At 36.9% G+C, this 26730-nt stretch overlaps 1 protein-coding gene and 1 long non-coding RNA gene across 3 annotated transcripts; one reads left to right on the forward strand and one right to left on the reverse strand.

Annotated features, from left to right (window-relative positions):
* Nucleotides 1-108: 108 nt before the first annotated feature.
* LOC111336195 (uncharacterized) lies at nucleotides 109-25956 on the forward strand. 2 transcript variants are annotated; one of them, XM_022942243.2, is made up of 12 exons: nucleotides 109-218; nucleotides 8271-9063; nucleotides 13970-14397; nucleotides 15320-16016; nucleotides 17414-17510; nucleotides 19662-19911; nucleotides 20408-21205; nucleotides 21646-22870; nucleotides 23070-23165; nucleotides 24156-24412; nucleotides 24885-25152; nucleotides 25437-25956. In XM_022942243.2, exons 2-11 carry the CDS (start codon nucleotides 8286-8288, stop codon nucleotides 25149-25151), a joined length of 4893 nt encoding a protein of 1630 aa, XP_022797978.2. In that variant the 5' UTR covers nucleotides 109-218; nucleotides 8271-8285; the 3' UTR covers nucleotide 25152; nucleotides 25437-25956. The 2 variants fall into 2 exon arrangements, with proteins under 2 accessions (XP_022797978.2, XP_088603352.1); XM_088747226.1 differs by lacking the exons at nucleotides 109-218; nucleotides 8271-9063 and adding an exon at nucleotides 11501-13234 and having other exon boundaries at nucleotides 25437-25905.
* Nucleotides 11416-12581, reverse strand: LOC148739205 (uncharacterized). Its single transcript, XR_015996120.1, has 2 exons — nucleotides 12442-12581; nucleotides 11416-11502 (listed from the first exon to the last, which is right to left on the reverse strand). It is a non-coding gene; the product is annotated as an uncharacterized LOC148739205 (long non-coding RNA).
* Nucleotides 25957-26730: the final 774 nt, after the last annotated feature.

Below are 26730 nucleotides of genomic sequence, written 5' to 3' on the forward strand. Positions count from 1 at the left end.
TAATTGCCCGCCGCGCCGACGCAGCGAAGAGACAACCCCTCCCCCTGTACCCCTCCCTTGCGTCAATTGCTTGGTCGCGAGAAATGTGAGGAGCACAGTGATGCAAATTGAACCTAGTGCGCAAGGCAGGGAATTAACGAGCTGAACAGCAAGATTGTCTACAATAAGTCTTTGACTTCGCTACAATTCGTTGCAGTTGTTCTTCACTTTGCTGAGAAGTAAGTATTATGTTCAACACATATCAGAATCTAGCTTATTTGTAAAGTTTAGCCTCACTACAGTAGTGTTTTCGCGAGTCATTTTCCGCCAGTTCAATCTAGTTCTCTGTTATCTCCAATAGTCTCTCTTTCCCTTTGTATTCTAGTTTTGCAAGGTTCTGATCTGTTTTCTATACTTTGGCAACGCCCGTCAAATGCAGAACACTCTCGACATACGATCTTACAGACTAATCGGTCGGCGTTCTGTAGCAGACGCGTTGAAGTAGAAACTCCTAGCAACAGGAAATGAAATAAAGTTATTGTAAGTTAAGATAGGCGTTTTGAAGGGACAATTGGAATGGAAAGTACGGGAGAAACTGTTTCTGATCGTGTTGACGTTAGTCAGCTCTGATCTTATAATTATTCTGTCTGGTAGTTGCTGATCATCGATTAGTTTTTCACAACAAGCAATGAAAGCGTTTATACTGATGAAAAAATTTCCCTCTAATTCCACGGATTGGACTTGACTTTATCTTAAAGAAATAATAAACGTAACCGAAACCTCCAAGGTTTGTAAAGGAACCGAATTAAAGCATGATCAATTTGATTTACAGGCAGGTTGCCCGTTGTCTTCTTCAGTGTCAGTGATTGACAACTTAAAAGGTGCAATTCAAATTCTTAGAAAATTTTGAACTCGCACATTTTTTTATTCATTAAAAATCTTTCGTGTAAGATGTAGAAACCACCACATACTTGAATATGCTATCCAAGCCAAATAATTTTTAATTCCAGTATTTGGAATGGGAGCAACTTCAGAATACCCGTCCACCTCATTTACATGTGTCGGGAGACTTTGAAGAACGAGGCATAACACAATAGATGCTATTCTGAAGTTTAGCCTTGAAATGTTTTCTCTTCTTTATGAGAGCGAAAAATACTTTCCTGTTTGTACTGAATAACTTTGATCATTATTCATCGGACTTTAACCATGAAAAATCGATTTGGTTGAGAGCTACAGTGAGTTGTGTGTGAAGTTGACATGATTATATCGAATGCGTTATGATATAATGTGATATATATGATCCAAGAATGACTGAGCTCAAGGGCTGGAAGTATTTACATTATATTGCATGACCACTTAGAACACTAAGACCATAATTTAGTTAAAATCTTAAATTTAAAACAAAAACTCAACTGCTTTAAAATTTGTGATTCATTTATTTATGGACATAGAAATAATTGTGAAACTTGTGGGAACAACTTTCATGCTGAATGTATGAATGCAGATGCAAGTAACATTTGGGATAATTGTTTTACAGCAAGTATCTTTATTTACGCATTTATGAATCATGATTTTGCTCAAACACTCACAGCTACCAACCAGATAATTTAGAAGACTTTGGATATATCAACAAAGTTGAAATGGTAAATTGGCCACCGTAATGATTACAAAAGCTGACGTTTAAGGGCTAACGCTCCAAACGTCAGCTTTTGTAATCATTACGGTGGCCAATTTACCATTTCAACTTTGTTGATATTTCCAAATTATTTCGTTACTCCCACTGACGCAGCCCCAAACAGTTTCTTTCGAAACTATCAGCCTTTATTCATTCAGTGGACTGGTGGGGATGTGGGGATGTTTATATCCTTTGTATTAAGCTTTCATGTTAGAAATGACTTGAATTTACAAAGAGATGGTGTCTTAAAAAGGTTTTTTCTTGAGACTTGCCTTAAGTTAAGTGAGAAAACCATTGAAGGAACAATTTACAAACCACCAAAGAGCAATTTTAATGAATTTGGAGCAGATTTGAATACTATTCTTCACAAGGTTGACAAAGAGAGCAAGATATGTATATCGCTGGGAGATTTGAATATCGATCATAATTATAAAGTCTGAGACCAGTGACTATGAAAACAGATTTCTTCACTAAATGTATAGCTTTCATTTTTATCCAGTTAAAAACAGATCAACAAGAATTATATAGCAAATTCAGCAACATTGATTTATAGTATATTCATTAATAACATCCACTTAGATTGCCTATAAGGAGAATTTTGATTAATGATCTTTCAGATCATCTACCAGTCTTTCAAATATTAATTACCAACTATTAGCGTGCCAGGACCAAAATGGATTACTTTCAAGAGGAGAGCAATAACAAACTAAGGCAATATTAATTAACAAAGTATGCAGTGAAATTCAAAACATTGATTGGGAACATTTTAAGAGCATCAGTGACATTGATGATGCATGTTCCTTTTTAGGAAACATTTAATAATTATGTGCCTATACAATAATAGTATACCTGAAAAGAATTTGTCTAACAAAGAAACAAAATTCATAAGAAATCTTGGATTATGAAAGGATTCATAGAATCAACTAAAATTACAAACAACCTCTACAAAAAGATTTTAAACGATGGAACTGAAGAGTTAAAAGTGAGATACAGATACGTACCTTTACTGTCTGAACAAGTTAACAAAAAAAAAATTATATTCTGAAAAAGAAATATTAGGAATAAAAGTTTGGAACCACTAGAGGTGATATTAAACAGACATGGAACCTGGTAAATTAAGTAATCAACAGAAAAAAGAAAGAAGCAGTTACGGTATTTATTCATATATTGACCAAGTGAACTTTTTCATGAAACTTTACCAAAATCTTGAAAATTTGAGCTAAAGAAGGGTTCTTGGCTTATAGCTGAGTGTTTTTCCAAACATAATTTTTTCAAAAGAGCAAATTCAAAGGAAACATAGATATATTCGTCCATAAGCCGTGATATTGCAAGCAGAGATAAATAACAAAACAAGTTGAAGTTGGTCATTGACTTTATTTATGTGGTGGCTTCCAAAGGAACAGTTTGCTGTTTTTGGTGCATAGTAAATACACCTTGCTGTTTGTTCTCAGTGTTGGCATTGAATTTGTCATCCATCTCCTCCTCATCCGCTATAGTTCTGCTGTTTCTTCTGAATAGATTGCTTCACCTTCCGTGCTCTCTTGAGTGTTAGAGATTCTGCAGGTTTTGAACGAGTGTATAGAGCTTGTGAAAGTGTTTTAAGAATTTCGAAAATGACCAACCAGAATTGCCCATTCCCATGATTGGTAAACAAACTCATCACACATTACAGTGTTGAAATTTGCGATCACATAACAAGAAAACTTATCTTGGCTTCCCTGCTCTGTAAACTAGTCAAGTAATCTCTCATCCAGCAGTGGATATTTTGGAGTGTAACGGCCCATCGTTGTGCATTTCGCTGACATCTTGAGCTCTCCATTAAAGAGGTTCTCTTGATTTTTCCTCCAGTGGCGGACCGTAGACTCACTGATGACGTACTCTCTGGTGATCTCAGAATTGTTTTCGACTGCAATACTGCATTGAAACACTTTTCTGTTTTGAAACTTTTGCATTCATTTCAGTTTTTTGAGAATGGAATTCTCTGAATAATTTATGGTCTTGGCTTATAGCCGAGTATTTTCAACTGACATGTTTTAAGAATTACCTTCCCGATTGGAACAGACTGAAGTTTAGGGTCTCGGCTTATAGCTGGGTTCGGCTCGTAAACGAATAAACACAGTAGCTCCACGGAATTTAAAAAACTTTAAGGTAATGAGCATGTTACCAACGAGAAGGAAATAATTGTCAATAGTTTCAATGAATTATTAAACATTGAACCTAACCTTCCTCAGAAAATAACAGCTAACACCAACTTATCATTCAATAGCTACTTGAAGGGGAATTACATGGATTCAGTGCTATTGTCACCTGTCTGCATGTGAACAAGAAATACTGTAAGAAAGAATTAGAAAATCGTGACCCATCAAAAAGCTGTGGACATGACAGTATCCTACCCCAAGTAATAAAACAGTTAGTGTCAGAATTAAGTGAACCATTATCACATAATCATAAATCTAACATTCATTACAGCCAAACTGCCTGAAGACTTGAAAGCCTTTGTCAGTTGTCATTACTGTATACAAATCAGGGGAAGTTTGTGAATTCAATCATTGCAGACCTATATCTTTATCACTGATTTTCAAGGAAAATATCCATGACAATTCACCTGCATGCACTTTCAATTGGTGAATAATTCCAAATACGAAGCAACTTTCCAAGTGCATCCACAGCTCAATGTACATCCAACTGTTGGAGATAATGGCAGCGGTCTTGCTTTTTTCCATTCTTTTTTTTCTCCGGATTCTGGTGTAAAGAAGTTAGAAATGGACTTGGATAGGAAAATTGGCCACCTGGTGAATTTGATGATCACAAACAAATTAAGCAGCTACTGTGATTGATTTTAATTCTAACATTTGCATATTATTAAGGATTTGCAAGATAAATGAGGTTTTGTCTTTTTTTGGACTTCGGCTGAGCAACCTATTAATGATCCATAGTTTCAAATTTGTTTTTTATCGGCAAGTTAACCCTGAATTTTTAAAATTTTTTTGAGCCTAATTTTTATCTTTTTACCATTATTTGTTAGTTTGAAAAAGCAAGAAATACATCCGATACATACTGTATTTGAGGACATAAATTATTTTGTTGTGAGGTGAACGCTGTCATTCCCTTAACATTTTCACTCCCAAGATCTTATTAGTAATTCTCCTTACTGTCTGCCATACAACTCTTATGATGTTAGTTTGGAGAATTTTGTATTGGATCAACTAGTAATCCTCTAACCCCTCGGTCGCACTCGCGCTTGAAATCAATCTGAAGCATGCTTGCTTGCAACTTCAGACAAGCAAACCCAAGCACGTGCTAGAGATTGGAGCAAGCAGGATCTGATCACATTGAAAAAACAACAGCCTGCTTATTTTTGTCGTGGTTCGATATGGACCAATTCTCAATGCTCCTGTTTTTGTTTACCTTTCTTTGCACTTTCCGCAAATGCAAGAGAAGAAAAAAGGCTTTAAGACGAAGAAGACGCCAACACATGTTCTTTCAAAGCACCAAGTTGGCACCTTTTTTTTTTTTTTTCAAACAGTTTTTTGTTAATGGTGACCATTTTCAACGTTCATCTTGAACGCTATCATTCTCGACCTTGGGCTCTCCCTTGACCACAATTTTCACCTGATTGGTCAATAATTGTTTATCTAGCTCAGCTCAAGAGCACTCTGTGGTGCTCTTGGGTTAAGCTGCTGTTCTTTTAAAGTTTAAGCAGCTCTGCCTTCTTTCTTAAGCAAGCAAACATTGCCAAGTTTGGTCGGTCACATTTATAGCAAGCTAGGAATTTGCTAGATAAACAAAAATTGACCAAGCAAGCATGATCCTAGCGCAAGTGTGACCGAGGGGTAATTGATATTTTCCTTTATTCTCATCACTTATCTGCTTGATGTTGTATTGACATTGTTAGGAGAATTCCTGTCTTGGTCACTCATGCAAGTTCAAGGGTTACATGTAAATCAATTTTGAAATTGTATAATGATTGGTGTAATATTTTTTACTTGAATTTTGCTACAATTAAATATTAAAGAAACTAGGCACAGTTTCTAATTAAGGTTTGGAGACAGTCCTCGATGGATGGCAAATTAAATGAAAGACCTTAATTTATTTTACAGCCATCATCTGCTAACGGACACTCTTGTAAGTGAACGGCTCTATTTGCAGACACTTTTTTCAATTTGCTGTTTTGCCGCCTAGTCAAACTCTGTATTTATACATTCCTGTAAGTGGACACTCTCTTGTAAGCGAACATGGACATTTTTTAACCCTGTAGCTCCCAAGATCTGATTGTTAACTCTCCTTTCCAGCTGTTATATATTTCCTTGTTAGTCAGTTAGAAGAATTTGGCATTAGATCAAGATAAATTCTACCTGATAAGTTTGAGTATCCTCATTACCAGTTTCCTGGATAGTGTATGGATATTATAAGGAGAAATGACATGTTAAATACTTTCGAGAGTTAAAAGGCTAAGGTAAAATTGGATTTTTCTTTTGTTTGCACGTTCATGTAGGTGGACACTTGAATATAATAATTAATTTTTGGCTACAAAACAAAACTTTTCTATAATTCGCAAATCAACTAAAACATGACTATTGACAGAGCAACAGAAGAGGGGGTATTGGGTGGTTTTGTCAAATCTTCATTTGTATTTGGGAAGCAATTAAGCTGTCAGTTTGTTTGACATTAACAAAAGTGCAACATAAAATTTGTAGTGTCACATCATGACTATGTTTATCATGGTCTACTTTCCTTCTTGTTCTCCTATAACCAGCCATCCACTCCTGTTTTTCTTTGGTTTCCACTAGCATGTACTCGAATAATTGTTGAAGACTGACATCCTTACTGACAGACACTTTTACCAATCCTTAGGGTGTCCCTTTACAGCTGAATTGGTTTTATCAACTAAGTTGAAATTGTAAATTGGCCACCATAAAGAGTTAAAAAGCTGATGTTTTGAGTGTTAGCCCTTTGTCAGAGGAAAGGCACAGCACCACACTTTCTTTAGAAACTTACCCCCTTTATTCTTTTATGAGAGAGTTGACTGTACTGAATCTGTTATTAATCACTATCCTTTGTTTATTCATTTGATATATACGTTTTTTTTCCAAATTCCCTGGTTAGTCATGCTTTAAACATAAACAAAGAAACCTACCCCCTTTATTCTTTTATGAGAGAGTTGACTGTACTGAATCTGTTATTAATCACTATCCTTTGTTTATTCATTTGATATATACGTTTTTTTTCCAAATTCCCTGGTTAGTCATGCTTTAAACATAAACAAAGAAACCTACCCCCTTTATTCTTTTATGAGAGAGTTGACTGTACTGAATCTGTTATTAATCACTATCCTTTGTTTATTCATTTGATATATACGTTTTTTTTCCAAATTCCCTGGTGAGTCATGCTTTAAACATAAACAAAGAAACCTACCCCCTTTATTCTTTTATGAGAGAGTTGACTGTACTGAATCTGTTCTTAATCACTATCCTTTGTTTATTCATTTGATATATACTTTTTTTTTTCCAAATTCCCTGGTGAGTCATGCTTTAAACATAAACAAAGAAACCTACCCCCTTTATTCTTTTATGAGAGAGTTGACTGTACTGAATGTGTTCTTAATCACTATCCTTTGTTTATTGATATAATACTTTTTTTTCCAAATTCCCTGGTTAGTCATGCTTTAAACATAAACAAAGATTATTCTTACTTGTTTTCTTTACTTTTTATAATTTTGTTTATTGCATCATTATTACATTACATAATGTGTACAGCAACTGTTTGTGATTTAATAGAATTCATGCAAGATGTGCCTTGAATTGGAAATTGTGGTGTTAATAGCATCATGCTGAGTGACAAACTCTGTAAAAAAACAAAACAAGACAAAGCAAAAAAAGCTCTCTTTCCAATTTTTTTGTAATCCAAACATTGACTTAAGTCAGAGAGAGGGACTTATCAAATCAGTTTCTATTTAAGAACTATAGGACCATCTTCTGATTCATTTGCTGTGTCAGTCACAAATAAAAATAACTTACAATGGATAAAGTCAAATTACAGGTATGAAAATAGCTACTTGGTATGAATATTTTCAGCTTAGAAATCATTCATGCCTTGGTTTATTTTACAGCTGTCTAATGTTATCATATTAAAACATATAACCAACCATAGATTTGCACTAAATTAAATGGTTTCTTCTTTGTTGGCTATTAATTTTTACAATAACAGTAGTCTGTATTTCCTGATAAAAGCAGCTTGGAGAACTCTTTATTAAAATTGAAATATTAATTTTTTTCTGGTTCACAATAGCCTTGTTGTTAACATGTATAACTCAAGCAGTTGTTTATGAATGCAAAAAATATATACAAAAAGACCCAAGTCAAAATGTCTGACATGAAAATAACTAACTAGCCAGAGCTTTAATACATAAGCATCCTTTCCTCAGAGTGTTTCAAAGAACACTGAGTGGTGGTTTCCAAAGATTTTACTGCGAGGAATAAATCGTTAGCTTGGTTAAATATAAGCTAAGTAATAAACCTCATTTTTCCAGTTTTTGCTCAATGGTTACAATATATGTCAAATCAATTTAGTTTAAGTTACTCACCTTTGATGACAGCTTGTATTTTTGTTCTGACAGGTACATTTTGAAGACATGGAATTTTCTAAAGAGGAGCTGAGAAGTAAGATTAAAATAACTTCTTCTGGAGAAAAGAAATTAACTCTGTTTGGGTGCAGTTTGCATGAATTGCCTGCAGCTTTGTTTGAGTTGACTGAGTTGGAGGTACTTAACCTGTCATGGAATAAACTCACAACAACACCTGAATTTTTTGGAAAATTAAGTACTCTTACTAACCTTGATTTGAGTAGAAACCAGCTGTCCATATTCCCTACATGTTTGACACAGCTGAAGAAACTCAAAGTGCTGCACATCTCACATAACAAACTAACCACCATCCCTCATGCTATTGGGAAGATGGTGGGACTGGAGAGACTGGATCTGAGTTCCAACCAGCTGTCCGTGTTGAGTCCAGCTATAACACAGCTGAATAAACTCAAAGGGCTGAACATCGCACATAACAAACTAACCACCATTCCTGATCTGATTGGTATGATGGTGAAACTGGAGGAACTGGATCTGAGTTCCAACCAGTTGACTGTGTTGAGTCCAGCTTTAAAACAGCTGAAGAAACTCAAATGGATGAACATCTCACACAACAAACTAACCACCATCCCCGATACTATTGGTGAGATGGTGGGACTGGTGGGACTGGAGCTGAGTTTCAACCAGTTGACTGTGTTGAGTCCAGCTATAAAACAGCTGAAGAAACTCAAATATTTGTTTATGGAAGGGAATCCTTTTACAGTTGAAGGAATGAGAAGTGTTATGGAGCTAAAGGATAAGATTGACGAAGAACTTTCAGATGTCCCAAGTGAGTAAAGGAAATTCGTCTTCACATTAATGTTGTGACATGTGCATTTACTAAATAGGTTCTAATTAATGGTTGACTTGCAAGTGGTTATGCTGTTTGTTACTGATAATTACAAGTACATGTAGCTGACAATAGTTTCATGATAAAGCTTGAGAAGAATATGAAGTACATGTCAATACTGTCACAGTTATACTGTATGATTGAACAAAGTTGGTATCTGACTTTAGAAATACATGACATTTGTATTGGGAGTTTTTTAGTAAAATTTTGCAAAGCTTTATTTTAATAATCGGGCTAACATTGAAATTTAAGTTTGATTACATTGTATTATAATTTTATGGGATTAAGGAAGGATAAAGTTTATTACAAATCGTTTTACAGTCAGGAATTCTTGTTGCAATTTTTGATGCATGGCTACAGTGTATATGATAGGAATTTAAGAAGGATTAAGGTTTTGTTGCAAATGATTTTACAGTTAGCAATTGTTCTTGTAATTTTTTATTTAATATATTAACATTTGATATGAATTAAGGAAGGGTAAGAATTGTACGAATCATTTCTCATTCAGGAATAATAATAGTTGTAAGTTTTGCTTTCAATTTGATTGAAGTAATTAAAATTAATATTTAACAACATTAAGCTTATCAAACAGAATTTAGGGAATTTAGAATTTAGGAGAGCAGGGATGGTGCAGTGGTGAGAGCACTTGCCTCCCACCACTGTGGCCCGGGTTCGATTCCCGGACCTGGCGTCACATAATGGGTCGAGTTTGTTGTTGGTTCTCGTCCTTGCTCCGAGGGCTTTTTTCCAGGTCCTCCGGTTTTCCACCCTCCACAAAAACCAACATTCTAAATTCCAATTCGATCTGGAAACAATGGACAAGAAGAGCCACCCAGTGGAATGTCCACTGCTAAATAATAATAATTATAATTATTACTATTACTATTATTACTTATTTATTAATTTATGGACTGATGTGATTTTAATCCTTTACACTCTTAACATCAGATAGGATAATTATTCTCCATACTGTTCTCCATATATTTTCTGAGGCACTGACAAGGAGAATTTGTTTGACAATCAAGAGCTCCTTTGATTGGTGATCATTTCCTTTATTCTGGTGACCTTAATTTGCGATTCAGGGGTGATATTGTATGGAGACGTTAGGTGCTAGTCAATTCCTGGGGGTCAAAGAGTTAAAGCAAGAGTTCAAGTTCTGGAAATAAAACAGTTTGTTGATTTTCCATTCATTAGCATTTGGTTTTCAGTTTTGGTCATAAATACTAAATAAAGTTTTCGGATTTGGTATCAGATTTGGTTTTCCATTTTTCCTATTTAGGTTAGTTTGTTTGTTTGTTTTTTTTTTTATCTGAGCAGGAAGTACATATGTGCCTCCACTGATCTTGCATATCTGCGAAACCTCTGTATGCTCCACTTGTGACCACTATAAAATTATCAGATTGTTTAGGGTTTTGATAAGTGGGATAACGATGTAAAAATTTATCGGTTTAACATTTTGTATGCAATTTTCTTTTTTGATCAAATCTTTTTATGGTTTTGTGGTTTTGGATGATTTTTTTCTCTGTTTTGTGGTTTCTGAATAATTATACCTCAATGCCCCCCTCAGATCAGTTATTACCTCTGTTTAATTTTTGATCACACACAGTTTATTCAAACTCTTAATCTCTTGTTTCATTGAGTCAGTTTATTAATTCAGTCATCGAATGCTTATATGTGTACCAAATTTGCCAATGCATAATTGTAACATCAGGAAAATACTTTGATTTTATGACTTTTACAGTGCAGGTCAGAATAAAGCGAACAACGCAGACGCAAACTTGACGCGCGTCTACGCGTCTACTCTGACGCGTCAGATACGCGTCAGTGCTGCGTGCGTCTATTCTTTTGTTATTCATGGCCCTAAGTTTGCTTTGTGCGGCAGTGTTTTGCAAAATAAAGAAATATCCTTATTTGAAAATGCGGCCGCCAACAAGAAAAAAATTTGCATAGTATGAAAACGTCAGTGAAAGCTGTCATATTTCCAATCTTGCTCGCTTTGCAAATACCTCGTCACTAGTTTATATAGAAAAGAAAAAGGAATTGTTTGTTCTGAGAAAAGAAACCCACATTCAATACTAGATCGAATAGCGTTTAGAACGTCAAAGTATTCTTTAAATATTAGTTTGTATTTTATGATCTCGCTCGCTCGTTCGCTTTTCAGTTATCGCCGATGTAAGCTATCATATTTCCAATCTTGCTCGCTTCACAAATGACTAGTCGCTTGTTTATAAGGAAAAAGGAATTGTCTGTTCTGGATAAAGAAACCCAGACTTAATACTGAACCAAACAGCGTTTCAAACGTCCAAGTATTCTTTAATATTACTTAGAATTTATGAATCTCGCTCGCTCTTTCGCTTAAGGCGCTCGTTTCTCAGTTACCTCCGATGTAAACAATGTGTGACTTCTCACGTGAAAACCTTCCGAACGGTTAGCCGTTTTTAAACGGATAGCCGTTCATAAGCCGTTCAAGTGGATTGACACGCCTCAAGCCTATCCGTTCTAAAATATTCATAATCCGTTCGAACGGCTCGAGCTATCCGTTCAAGAAAATTCATCATCCGTTCGAACGGCTAGTGCTTGCCGTTAATAAAAAAAATTCATCATCCGTTCGAACGCCTCGAGCTATCCGTCCTAAAAAATTCATCATCCGTTCGAGAAAATTAATCAGCCGTTCGAACGACTCGAGCTATATGCTCAAGAAAGAAACACTAACACCAGTTATTTTGATTGCCGTTCCAACAAGACAAGCCTTCATAATAATTCGCCACGCTTCGTTAAATGAAGCATGCCGTCATGTTTACATTAAGTCGTCACGTTTTTGTTCTTCGTTTCCTTCGAAAGGTTCTCCGTTTGAACGACTCGACCTATCCGTTCAGAAAAGAAACAATCAGTTATTTTGGTGGCTGTTCCAAGGCAAGACAAGACTTCAAAACTTCATAAAATGAAGCATGCCGTAATGTTTACATTAGATAAACAGTCATCAGCAGTGGTCACGTTTTTGTTCTTCGTCAAAAGTGGGCGGGATTTTGCTAGAACGCTCATGACTTTAGAATGGTTTGTGGTTTGTAACAGAGTTCTTTCCCTCTTTATAATTATCGCGGCGCGCGCAAAAGATCGAGAATATAGACAAATTTAGTACCACAAAATCTATTTCGAAATCAATTTTTGCCGAAAAACCAAAGTGATTTGAGAGCGAGAGAGAAGAAAGAATTAATATTATTTATCGCCAAAAGTCTATATAGTCTCAGTAAATTTCACAAAATCGAATTAGATTAAAAAAAAAATAAATTAGCTTGAGTTTTTTAAATTTGTCAACACATTAGCAAGCGAATGTTCAGTATTGTAAAGGTAAACAATAGATTGATAAAATCACACCTCTTTTGACCTCTTTTGAATTTCCCGAACGGAATTCCATTCACTAGCCGTTTATCATCCGTTCTGGAAAAAAAATGCATCCGTTCGAACGGTTTGGAAAATACATTCAGAAAAAAATCAACCCGCGTTCGAACGGCTTGTGCTATCCGTTCAGAAGAAACTTGCATGCGTTCCATCGGCTTAGGTAATCCGTTCAGAAAAATTGTCGATCCGTTCAGAAAAAGAATCGTAATCTCTTCGAACAGCTTTTGTATAAATCCGTATCACTTCTGCGCTGAAAGAGACCTGATAAAAACATTTTTTCGAGTTCACGTGTTCAACAAATTAGCATACGTTCGAACATAAATCTGATCTTGTCACATGGCGAGACATTATGACGCCGAAAGAAATCATCATGTCACACAACATTCCACGCAAGACTATTTCTCGCGATTAGACTGTTTTGAAGATTGTGGGAGGGTTTTTCTTAAATTTAGCACTTCCTTGGAAACGAGCCAGTTCGGCAAATGGTTACTCCAAATAAATAAGAAGCAAGGACCGCGAACGAAAATGCTGCTGGTTTTCGTAGGATCCAGAGATGATCTAGTAGTCAGCCAAGGGAAAAATATTCAATCCAAACCCCGCACGTAATGTTCTGCAACGGTTACGAAACTCGAAAAAGCTTCGCGGAATTAACTTCATGTGTGATGATTACAACGCGTAACCTTTTCACTCTGTTTATAATCTTATTCTACATGTAAGTTCAGTTTGGAAGCTTAATTTTTTCAGATTTTTGTTTGGTATCGAGAGTACGGTGCCATTCGATGTTTGTTTTATTAATCTAAATTTTTATTCTGGGAAAGGTTTTGAGATTTCAAACCGGACTGTCAGCGTCGCGGCAAGCAAAATTTTATCTTCGGTTCTACAAGCTGTAAAGAGATAATTCAGAAACAGCAACAAATTGTTTTATCAAACCCGTTTACTGTTGACATAAGACTGGCTAATAGTTTACTATTTGTTTGACAGATCAACGAATTTAGCAGTTCGCGTCCGCCACATGCCGATGCGCCACGTTAATTTGATCTTTCAACTAAATTTAGAATGCCAGGCCATTAAAAAAACAATAAGATATAAACAATAGAAAAAACAATGAGCCAGCTCATACATACTGATGACTTTGCTCTATACGCGTCCTTGACGCATATGCGTATAGACGCAGACGCGTTTATGCGTTTGGTGCTGACGCGTTTTTCGCGTATGTTTTGGTTCGCATTACTCTGACCTGCACTGTATGTACTAGCATAGTTTCTAAATTTGTACATAATAGACATATAATTTATACTGACTGATCTGCTCCTAGGCTTGTTTTAGATTGTTTTTTTAAACTTATGAAAACAGAAATTGCTTTCCTTTAGGTTTATTATTATAATAATTATAACTTCTTCTGATTAGACATTTTCCTTTGGCTCAATCATGACAATTTTTTAATTAGGCCTTGTGGATAGACAAAGAGTGCAAGGACCAACAGCACAGTTGGCTTATGAAGAGGCTTTGAAAGATGGATGTGTAAAAGTTTACCGTGGTCGTATTATGCTGGTTGGTCAGGATCGGGCTGGTAAAACCAGTTTGAAGAAGAGTCTCCTAGGCCTTCCATTTGACCCTAAAGAACAGAGTACTGAGGGGATTGACATGGATCCTTCAAAGTGTGAAATTGATGTTGACCAAGCTGTCAAGAACTGGCAATTGACTAGAGAGAGTAAACCAGGACTGTTGGAATGTTCAAAAGATGTAGCAAAGATTGTGGCTGGCAGAATGTGTGGAGCAGATATTTCTCAACACAAATTTTTAAAGGAAGACACAACTGGTGGAGGAAAACTGGAATTAAAAAATAAATTTGGAGATGTTTTCAAGTCAAAGCAGGTTCGAGAGTTGAGTAAAGCTGTGAGAATTTTATGATATTATTATGCCTATAAAACTCTTTTTGTTTAAGGGGAAGGGCTAGGAGTCAGAAAAAAAGGAAGGAGGAGGAGGGAGAAGGGAGCTAAAGCCTCGTGAGAGTTAAAAATGTGCATTTTAACTTTTTTGAAGAGAATGAAGAGGAATTAAGACTTGATATTTCTTAAAATTCTTTTCTTCATGACAATTCTAAATTGAAAAAACACTCTTAGATCAAGGATCGATGTGCCTCAAAGAGTCTGTTGCTTTTGGATGTTTTCAAAGTGTTTTAGATGAGTTCATAATTAACACATCAAATGAAAAAGAACTGCAAGTAATTTTTATTTCAACATCTTGACTGAAGTCAAAACTTTTATCATAGAGGCATCTCTTGGTTGTTCCATTTTTCTCTTCTAGAATTCGTCAATTGCTTTTCCAGTGTTTTTTTCACTCAACTTAGAGGAACTTTGAGATTTTTTTCTCCAGTTGCATACACATTTTCATTCCTGATTATTTTTTTCTATCATTTTTATGTCCATTGATGTCAATTTTTATTCTCTGATGATATAATTTATTCCTAACTATTTTTACATTGTGGCTGTAAAATCCCAGTATGATTGTGTTAATCTGTGCAATTAAGTTTCTCTCTAAGGGCTATTACACTTGAGTTGTCAGCTTCAGAATTATTTGCAGTAGCCAACTCAGTTGAGAAAACCAAATCAACTTGTTATCCCCCCCCCCCCCCCCTCAGTAAAGCAGTACCATAGTATTTTTAGAAACATACCCCTTTTAAAATTATTCCAAACTGTACTGGTCGTAATTTTTTACCATTGAGGAGCTTGTTCTTAGCTTTAGCTTTGATTACATATAGGTACTTATAGTGAGTGTCATTTGATTCGCCATTCAGGTAGAGAAGAAAGAAGGTTTCACCATTCTGCAAAAGAATAGCAGTAAACATTTTACTGAATGCAAAGTTGAAAACATACAATCTGAGCCTGATGTGATGATTGATACTGCTCAACCTCCTGATACTCTGAGGCATGTTCATCAGTGGTTGGAGTATGTGCAGGGTAAACCTTTTGAAAGTGCTTTATTCACAGAGGAATCCTATGTTACAATGGATATTTGGGACTTTGCAGGGCAGCACCTGTACTATGCCAGCCATCCTATCTTCCTATCACAGCGAGCACTATACATATTGGTGCACAATCTCAGCAAACCTTTGGATGCTCCAGCTGAGCCCTGTATGAGACAAGGAAGTTATGATGTGAAATTGGAAAACCCTAACAATGAAACAAACATAGAGAATTTGTTGTCATGGCTGGCTACAGTACACAGTGTTGCTCTGGTAACTGAGACAGGTGATGATGCAAATCACAAGTTGCCCCACCTGCGCCCCCCAGTGTTCATTGTTGGCACACATGCTGACAAACCAGTTGAAGACATGGCAGTGATAAAGAAACAAATTCAGGAGAGAGTTTCTGGTATGGAATATGAGAGGCATGTCATAAGACCCTTATTCTGCATTGACAACAAAAGATCACACCCACAAAAAAATTGGTTTAAGACAACTTTTCAGTTTTGGAGTGGAGAACCTAATACAGGTAAGGTACAGTCATGTATTCAGTGCTTTGAATTAGATTTGAATCAGAAGGCTACTGTCAGTGGTAACGTATTTGCTGGAGAATAATATGGAAAGCACTCAGAAATTCCCCCCCCCCCCCCAAGCAAAAATTTTAACATTGTGATCTTTGATAAGCCCTTTTTAAATTAAGCCTTTCTTATATTACTGTATATAGTAAGTTACAGAGAAATAGTCATTTGGTTGTCAATGAAACAGTAGCCATGAAAATACTTTTCAAACACATGGCATGTTAGGTGATGTAACCTGTTCAAAGAGACTTTATGACAGGAATTACATAAATTTGTGCTAATTGAAACAGCACTGGGCGAAATTTGTGGCCATGGAATAAACAACTCCATGTCGTGCAGAACTAAATAGAATATACAATACAAAGAAATAACAAACAACATGATGGAAAGAGGACTATGAATCACTTACATGGTTGCTGCCACAGAAAATACCAAGATTGGTACTACAGATGCAAACTGCTAAGGCCGAAAAGAAAAATAAAAGGGAAAGGACAAGTGAAAATGTCACTGAACTTAGTGTGGAAAACTAGAAAACCGGCATAGTACAAGCAGAAAAAGAGAACTGCCTGTGGAAGAATGAATCTAAAAAACAAAAACAACAGAAATTTGACCCTTTTTACCCCCTAATAGTGACTAGCTTCTAATTTCTCCATACACTATCACCCCTGAATCACACGTCTAAGTCAGGAGATTAAAGGTAATGATCACCAATCAAAGGAGCTCTTGATTCTCTTTGTCAAATGTATAAAGAACAGTATGGAGAATATGCATACTAATATAAGGTTGCAAAGGGCGAAAAAAATATATAAGGTGAAAATTTGAATACTAAATTGACCATTATTTTCTTTTGTTTATTTGTCTTTTTGTTCTGTGAAGTAATGTAAAGAGTATTGCTGGTAACTCAAAAGCATTGGATATTACAATATTTCATGATTTATCCTTTGCAGTAAATATATACTGTTCAATTGGATACTAGCCTCCCTTCCTGTTAGGTCTTAGAACACTTTAAAACAATTTCCTGAATTAAAGACCCATTTGAATGATGTTTGGCTTGAATTTTATTATTTAGTGGACTCATGTGAGAAGTCAACAGTCCAGGAGTAATAAACTGTAATACTTTCTTCAATTATTTTCAAAGGTCTAAAGAAAATAATAGTGATGTTGGGAAGGGGTGAAAGGATCATACTGCCCCTTGGAATTTGGAAAAAGAAACTTGACCCAGCTAACATAATTATAAAACCTGTGCTATCCTAACAGTACGATACAAAACTGGCTTATTGTTAGCACATGTTTCTTTGTAAAATGGTTTAAATTGCTTTCTATGGAATAAGAAACATGTATTTTGCAGAGCAAGAAGGTAAAGTAGATGGAGTCAATAAACTGCAGAACAAAATCCTGGAGGTGTTGATGCAGGAGCCTTATATGGGGGAGAAAATACCCGTCAGGTAAAGAAAAAAACATTTTATTTGACAAACCCAGTTCATCACCTTCAGATAATTTGAATATATCAACAAAGTTGAAATGGTAAATTGGCCACCTTCAGAATTGGTTTCGTACTCAAACAGCCTTGAGAAGTTCATTTGTGAATAGCGAGCAGTGTATTCAGTATAAGTTTACAAGTATGACTTATATAATGCATGTTTATGAATGCAACAATGTCTTGCATCCACTTGGTCCAAGTGCATGAAAATTCTTGAAAGATGTGATTGTACAAACACACCGTTGGCATTTAGTGCAGACAGATAAAACTTTTATTCATGAGATTGTGACAATGTTATGTCTATAAAAGATGTGAATGTCTAATTAACGTCCCAGGCCGTGAGGGCTTGGGACGTTAATAAAATGCTAACACTTTCCGTCTTTTTCCTGTTACGTTTTGCCGAACGAGCCACGATCTTATTCCGAAACATTCCCGACAAGAATTATTGCAGACCTCAAACAAATTGTATCAATCTTTATTTAGTACAATTGTCAATGTGTCAAATCAGACCAAAAACGGACGCTAAAGCAAATCAAAGAAAAGCGAACGAATGAATTCGACAATCTCATTCAAAGTCGTGCACAAAAACTGTCGGGCAGTCGCTCTTTCCGAGTGTGTTACGAGTTCTTTGTTTACGGAGTGGATAGATTGTAATCTAAACTGAACGCAGGGTTGTAGGAAAGCAAAAAGGATAGTTATTCCAGAAAAATGAACGTAGTTTCACGCCGTTAACTCTACGTAGCACAATAGACTTACACGGCCTTCGCCAAACTTTAAATAACCTGAAAGATACACACGGCCTCCGCCAACTTCAATCGACTTAAAATACTCACGGCCACCGCCAAACTCAACAAACACTGTCTCGTCACACTTGATTGCTCTCGTCTACAATCCAACTCCCTTCGCTTGTGAAAACTAGTTAAATACTACGCTTAGCGTCACCTACTAATATACTTACACGATAAAGTTCTAGAACGTTCTGGCTGTACCTAATAAAGTAACATTACAACATAAACCTATTTACAGTTACATACGTACGGCTTAAGAATGTTGGGGTCACAATGATACAATACAAAATTAAATATGCGCGAATGTTCCAGACGGTTCTAGAAAGTCACGCAAGTCACGTCATAATTTTTCGTAACAGAGTGCAGTCTAACTGTGCACTCTGTATGTATGCGGTGTTTATTGTGATGTGATGTTGCAATGTGATTGCTATATGGTGGAAGTTTTTTACATCAATATTGCACTTTAACTGTCATAAAATAACATGATCTTTAAACACAATAATTTTAAATACGCGCCTCTCAAGCGCGTGTAGTGAGTCAATCAAAGATGTTAAAAATGATTGAAAACGCCTCCTTTTGTCGGGAGTCTCAATAAAACCAGGACAAATAGCGACAATCTGACCTCTGTGACCAGCAATGATATCTCTTTAGGAGGACAAAGAACGTCACGTAAAAGTAATTCAATCTCGAATCTTGCAAAATGATCGATTTGATTCCAAAATCACGCGTAAAGGGAGAGGTGAATTCCCGTCGACCCAAAAAGTTTTGATCCCAAATCACGCATAAAAAATTGTCCCAATCCCGTTTCACGTAAAAAGAAATAAGCCATATCACGAATCAGGCAAAAGGTATAGGGGACCCTGTTACATCATAACTTATGCAATCCTCTGTTTTCCCATTTTGTTATGACGCATCCTAGCCAGAGACGTTAAACCCTGCACATAGGGTCTCGTTGATACATAATAAGACAATCAATTGCTTGAGCTGAGATTGGTTAGTGCAAATTAAAGTATAGATATTTGATTACTTGTAAGATGCACAGACAGCACATTTAGATGGTAGATGAATTTTGCCCAGGTAGACTAGTGTATACCTCCCTGGCTGAAATAACTAAAAAACTGAGGCGAGTAACTATTTTAGTTACTCTGTAGATACTGCACAGAAAACAAAAAGAGTTAATGGTTAATGTGTGATTTTGTTTCTTTAGCTGATCAGAGGTGAATAGTACTTGCTATTCACCTGGAGACCAGCCAATCAGCATGTGCAAAAACCACTATTCAACTTTGTGGTATATAATAATGCATTATACATATTCTGTTATCTTTTAGATGGTTTTTATTCGAAAAGGTGATTGAAGCTTTGGTGGCCAAACAGATTTATTACAGAAACCTACAACAACTCAAGCATTATGCTAGGGAGAAGTGTTTTATGAGAAAATCAGATGAGTTTGACTCCATGATCAGTTTTTACCATGGCCTTGGTATGATAATCAAGCACCGCAGTACAGTTGTACTGAAGGCTCAGTGGTTGATTGATCTGTTCAAGCAGCTGATAACCATTCCACCCTTTGACAAACAGGTAGAAAAACTGTTTTCATTAATTTTTCAAAGAGGCCAGTTACTTGAAAATCTTGTTCTAGAATTTAGTCAGACAGAAAACTAAGCATGATAGGTTTTTTTTTTTGGAAATGGTAAATTGATGACAACTATTATTAGAAACTGGATCGTTGGATAATGCAATTCAAGACTTTCTATTGGCTTAGCCATTATGGTATGAGCCAATATACCATAATCTAATATCTGTGCATTGTAACATCCCGTTTCTTCTTACAAAATAAATTCAAGAAGATTTGTCTAATATCTTGGGGGCGTTTTTTTAATAAAACAATTATTCCACTCGCGCTTGTTGGATATGAGATGATTATAGCTCGTTGGCTATCTATCATGTCATATCCAACGCGCTCTCGTGGAATAATTGTTAAGTATTCACCATAATGGGTTTAATTTCCAACCATTTCGGTACATTGATGGAAACAATGGAATTGCTTTTTTTCTTTTTTTGATACATTTTAAAGAATCCCCGATATGTTAAGTACTGGCGCGAACTCGAAGGAAGTGGCATCCTCAGCATGGAACATGTTGATCATGTTTTCTCCAGCTTTATTGGACAAGGAATCATCAAAGAAGACATCTTAGACATGATGGAGCGATTTGGTTTGATCGCCAAGTTCTCAGTTTTCCCAACTAATGTGAAGTACTTTGTACCAGCTCAGCTGAAGTCATCGCCTGAAGAACTCTGTAAGATGAAACCATCGTCAGTAGATCCCTGTCCACTGTATCTCCTCTTTGTCCATGGCTTTGTCCCCCATGGTCTTTTCTTACAGCTTGTCTTACGATCCATTCGTTGGTGTTCAGAGACCTGGCCCACGCATCAACCTACTCTGTACCAAAATGGAGCATGGTTCATCATTGGGAAAGATATTCATGATTTTGTTCTTATATGCAAAACAGGATTTGTGAAGGTAATCTTGAGACAAAGAACACAAAGTCATCAGGTTGTAGGACAGAACTCCACCGAACTAGCAACTTTTGTTCGTGAATTTCTTGAAGACACCTTACAGAATTTGTCACAAGAAATGCCGTACCTGAGGGGACTGCAGTATAGGCTGTGTGTTGCATGTCCTTACTGCCATCATGGGGCAAAAGAACCAAGTCGTGCGTGTTCAGACAACGTGAAAAGCACTTGCACACACGAGGACTGCTTCCACCTCATTTATGCAAATGAAGGCCGAGCGGAAGTATGTAAAAGAAAACTTGGGGACAAAGTACTTCCTCACTGTGGATTGGAGAAATGGTTTTTGAAAAGAAGGCAGGTATGATCGATTAAAGTGATTGTTTAAGTGCAGATTTCTCCAGCCTCTGATTTATCTTCGCAAGTTCTCTCCTCTATTACATACCTACATACATAGGTTAATTGACCACTCCCCACAGGGCTTTTCAGGGCCAACACCCACCCATCCCTAAGGTTGAGATCGGACGTCAGCATTATCAGGCGCCTCTGGCAGCCGCTTCAGTCCCTGTAACGATCTCACCTGAAAATCAAAATAATTATCTGTGATTAGTATTGAGAAAGGTTGGCCTGATAGTTTTTCTCTAGTTTCTAGTCAGAGGAACTCTATCAAGATAAACTATTTTTGAAGTTTATACTTTTCAACTTTCCTTGGTTAAGTATTGATCAACATATACATGATCACACACATAAAATGTTGTGTTAGGTAATTGTCATAATCCTATATGACGCTTTTTTATTCAGGGTTTATCCTCTTCAAATGTAGCTGCTAGATCTCATGGTGAAATTAATTCAATGAAGTTTGACACGGCACTGAAGGTGACTCTCTTGGGCAGCGAGTGGAGTTCATCAATGGGAGGCTTGTCCACCATAAACAGACAGCTTGCCATTCTGTTGGCCAAACGTTCTCAAGTAGACGTCACCCTCCTTGTCCCGCAGTTTGCCTGTTCTGAAGAAGAGAGGAGAATAGCATCGATTCACAATGTATCCTTGAGAGGGGCGCAAAGACGTCCGGGCTATGCCGACCCCCTTGACTGGCTGAGTGCCCCGCCAAGAGATCTGGCCATTGACATGGTACTGGGTCATGGAGCCAAGCTTGGTAAGCAAGCTCAATTTATTAGAGAATCGCACCAGTGCACGTGGATACAGGTAGTTCATACTGCACCTGAAGAACTTGGAATGCACAAAAATTATCCTGAGGCCATTTCTAAAGGTGAAGAGAAGAACATAACTGAAGTGGAGTTGTGTAAGTTAGCAGATGCTGTGGTAGCAGTTGGACCAAAGTTGACAAAGGTTTACTCTTCCTACCTACGCTCATGTGAGAAGCACCAAGATATAATTCAACTGACGCCGAGCACGTTCAGTGAGTTTTCTGACGTAAAACAAGCTGCAGTTGACATGGACAAGTTTAAGGTTCTCACGTTTGGCCGTGGTGATCCAGAGGACTTCAGCTTAAAGGGCTACGATATTTCTGCCAGAGCAATAGTTGAACTGAGAGACAGATCATACTGTTTGATTTTCGTCGGTGCAGCTGACGGTAAACAGGATAAGGTTGCAGCGAATTTGCTGAAGAGTGGAATTGATAAAAGCCAGCTGACTGTGAGGAAGTTCATTCAGAGTAAAGAGAAATTGAAAGATTTATTTTGTGAAGTTGATCTCTGCATGATGCCTTCCAGAACGGAGGGTTTCGGCCTAACAGCATTAGAAGCTTTGTCTGCCGGTCTTCCCATTCTTGTCAGTGGCAACTCAGGATTTGGTGAAGTATTGTGTACTGTACCATTAGGCAAATCAGTTGTAGTGGAGTCTGAGGACCCTAAGGAGTGGGCAAAGGCAATTGCTGGTGTCCGAGAGAAGGAAAGATCAGACCGACTTCAGAAGATTCAGCAACTGAGGAGTTCCTATGAAGAGAAGTTCAGCTGGGAGAAACAGGGTGACATTCTTGTGAAGAAGATGTGGGACATAGTTCATGGTGAGAATGTTTTGAATATCCTTCAAAAAGTGTTTTTTTTTGGGGGGGGGGGGCACTCGGCTTTCAGTCTCTTATAAAGCGTCATGGAAAGCTGGGACACCGTATACAAAAAATATGTTTCACCTGAATAGCCTGAATTGTAATCAGTTGTTTTATCCTCTTGTTGATATTGAAAAAAGGTTTCTTACTATCTTTTTAGCTTCTAAAAGACGAGACACGAGTTTCAGAACTCAGGAGGCCGAAGATGTTGATGCGTCAACTGAACAACTACCAGTTCATTCATTACTGACTCCAAGTGAGTACCAAAATATTAACAACACACGGTAATTGACATTCCCAAAGACTTAAAGACGGGTTTGAAGAAGATCCAACACTTCTCCTTTCCTTTTCTTTCAACTTCAGGCCAGCTACGCTTTTTGAAAATGGTACTTCTGATGATATTTTGCTCTAAGGGGACATATGTTATTATTTGTACCTCTGCTGTCTTCGGTTATGAGCCAAAGACATGTATACACAAATTTGATTTTCTTTTACTTCCGATCTGGAAGGATGGCTTGGTGTAATTTTTGTTTTTGTCAATTGAATTTTTTATCCAATTTCACTAGGAAACAAAGATAAATTGCGTAAAACAGGGAGACTTGGGGCGTTTTTTTGTTTTTTCTCGAAACGAAGCCAAAGTTCAAATGCTATTGCTATCAAAACGTGTCTATGTACTGGCTGTACAGAAAGAAGTGTTGTCTGACACAATAATGAAGCAATCGTATATTAATGCGGTGGAGGATATACATGGGGCCCGTTATTTCTGCGAGGTCTAACCCTAATCGTGATTTTCGTTAAATAAATGTGCTTCTGCTGCTACTGAGCTTTCGGCCCTCTCGACTCTGTTCATTGGAGTGAATGTTCAGATAAAAGATTCAGCTAAATTTGATATAGTTTTGAACGCAGTTTTGTTAAACAACGGCTGAACTTTGTTTAAATAACCGGCCCTGGGGTACTTTTTCGAGTTATGCAAATATGTTAGAGTGCAGACCTTGCCGTAAATTTTTTTTCACTGCTACTTGTCTTTTGGCTATTAGTATATTCTTTTGCATACCCAAAAAAATCACAATTTATCATTTCAAGGCTCAGTTATTGGAGACAACATCGGTTGTTTGTTGGTCTAAATGCTTTCCTGTTTTATCCTCTAAGTTTCTCATACTAGATTGGGAATTTTTTTTTTTTTCAGCAGACGATTGTTTTGCTTCTTTCACGAAATTAGATTTATAAAAAACTTTGTGTCCTCTAGGTTCTCCCGACCGAATCATCCAGAATCTTCAGCAGATGCAACTTGATGCAAGCAAAGTCAAGAGCAGAACAGATCTATCACTAAGGCTGAGGAGGATTGCATCAGACAAGGGCTTCAGAATATCTGACAATCAAGGATTAGGAAATTGCATGTTTTATGCCTTGTCAGAACAACTGGAAATTGTTAAAGGAATCAAAATCCCACATTGGAGATTAAGACAAACCTTGGTCCAGTACCTCAGATGTAACCCAAAACTAGTAAGTTGATGTTAGTATGTCTAACAGAGTATGTCACGTGATGTTCTTTTAAGGTTAAGTGTGTATACAGGTCAACACCACCAGAGCCTATCCCAGGGTTCACAGCATAACTTTATGAGTTAAGAAGCCGCACAATGATATTGGTTACATTTGAATCTATTTGCTACTTAACGTGGCCTCCGAAGTAGCAGACTTTTACGGTTTTAGTCATTTGAATATTTTGGTTTAAGAAATGTCCCCCTTAAACATCGATCAGATAACGCTGAAAAGATTCCAGTTTTTCTCTAGATGATGGATCTTTTCTGTTGTTTTTCTGCTGTTAGGAAATCCTTGTTGTTCTAAAATAAATTGCTAATTAAAGGTCGTCTCGTACCATTCTTAAAAAAATTACTCCATGACTCGTACTCCACGCGCTCAAGTTCCCATCAACAATCCTCTCTAAGTTTGTTTTTTTTAACTGATTTTCTTACAGCCGAATGGAACAGATCTGTTTCACTTTGTCCATGGACATCAGACATGGACTGAATACCTGAAACACATGGAACAAGATGGCGCTTGGGGTGATCATGTGACTCTGTGTGCCGCAGCAAACTTCTATGAAACGTGCATTCGTGTGGTCAGCAGTTTACCCCATAGCAATGATGTGGTCATTACGCCACATTGTCCAGTTAACGATGGCAAAGCACTTGTACTAGGTCATATTCACGAGGTGCACTATGTCAGCCTTCAACCCACTTGAGGTACAGCTCAGTAAATTACTCCAATCAAATGTAATTTTTTTATCATGAGGGATATTTGTTAGTTAGAATAATCAATCTTTTTAATACCGACTTGACAACAAAGTGACGCTTTTTGTTGTTGTTCGATTCGATTCTTTGCTTTTATTAACACGATCAGGAGGTTGGTGTTTTTAATGATTTCATGTTCCATCGTTGGTTCACGTCTCAATAATCAAACACAATTCATGCGCACTTTAATTTTCCGTTGCTGTTTAATCCCTTTGCTCTGATTGTTGCACTTACAGGTTAAAATGGCAGCCCCTTACAGTTACTTTGATCGGTCAATGAAGAGCCCGGCCTTGCTGAATGACTTTATAGGCATACAGACTATTGATGCAAATTGGCCAACTAGAGCTTTCTCCGGCCTGATTTTTTAGGTGTGAACTTAAGAAGCTTAGCTTTAATAACATAGGTTCTATAATAATAGTTTTCCAATGTATCGCATAAAAAGAAAGACAAACCAAACGACGGAAGGCTGTCAATAAAGAGACATCACACATCAAAAAAAGTTGTCGTTTCTAGACAAGAGACCAAAAAAAATTGGGACCAATTGGGACCTATTGGGACCAAAAAAAACACTATCACCAGTCTGGAACTTTATTGAAGAGGCTCGAATCATGAACTCGATTCCTCTTCATTTTAATGGACTAACAAAGTATTTTATTGCTACTTACTTTATATGTATATATAACTGAATAAAACGTCTGTACAATTGCATTGAAGTAGCTAGTTATTCAATAAATTCATATATTAATATTTTAAAAACGTAATCGAGTTAATTCATACACAATGAAAAAATAGCACATTTAATCACTTTTTCAATCACGCTGTGCGATCAGAATGTTGCTTTGGTTCTGCTGCAGCATGGTCTCAGCAATGCATGGAATAAACAGCACTCACAGTAAGGGTTTCAAGGGTTCAAGACTCGGGTCTGAACTGAGTAAGTATAACCGCTCCACACATTATTCCTTCGCTGAGTTTAGGGGCTGTCTTTGCATGAAATCGATGCCAAGTGTCATAATGATAAAATTTCTTTGGCTTATGTTTAACTTCAAATAGGATTTCAGAACAATTGAAGGCTCAACTCCTCACAGCGTCACAGAAAATTTCAAGAAAATTTAGCATTCCATGGCCCATTTCGATCTTGGTACTGACGAAGAAAACTCCATCACCGATCAAGATCACAGGGTTTCTTTTGTGAAGTGATGGTTGCGCACATGAAAATTGTGTGACCCACAAAGTTGACAACAGAATGTGCCCCAAATTGTTTCACTACATTCACAACTATACCATAACTACCGACAAGTCCAGACTCAACGCGCACTTTTAACTTTATTACATTACGGTCGATTGCGGTTGCTAAGGGGAAAAATAGTAATTAGTTATTACAAGTAGAAGTAGAAACGTAAACGACAGGGGAAAAGCAAGCGGACAAGGAAAAACACAACGTTGTATGATTTTGTGGACACGAAGGACGGAAAACTAAGAGTTGATTGCAGTAAAGGAATCGACGTTGATCTCAAGGACTGATACTCCAGT

Source organism: Stylophora pistillata, chromosome 2 (assembly GCF_964205215.1).
Source record: "Stylophora pistillata chromosome 2, jaStyPist1.2, whole genome shotgun sequence".
NCBI lineage: Eukaryota > Metazoa > Cnidaria > Anthozoa > Scleractinia > Pocilloporidae > Stylophora > Stylophora pistillata.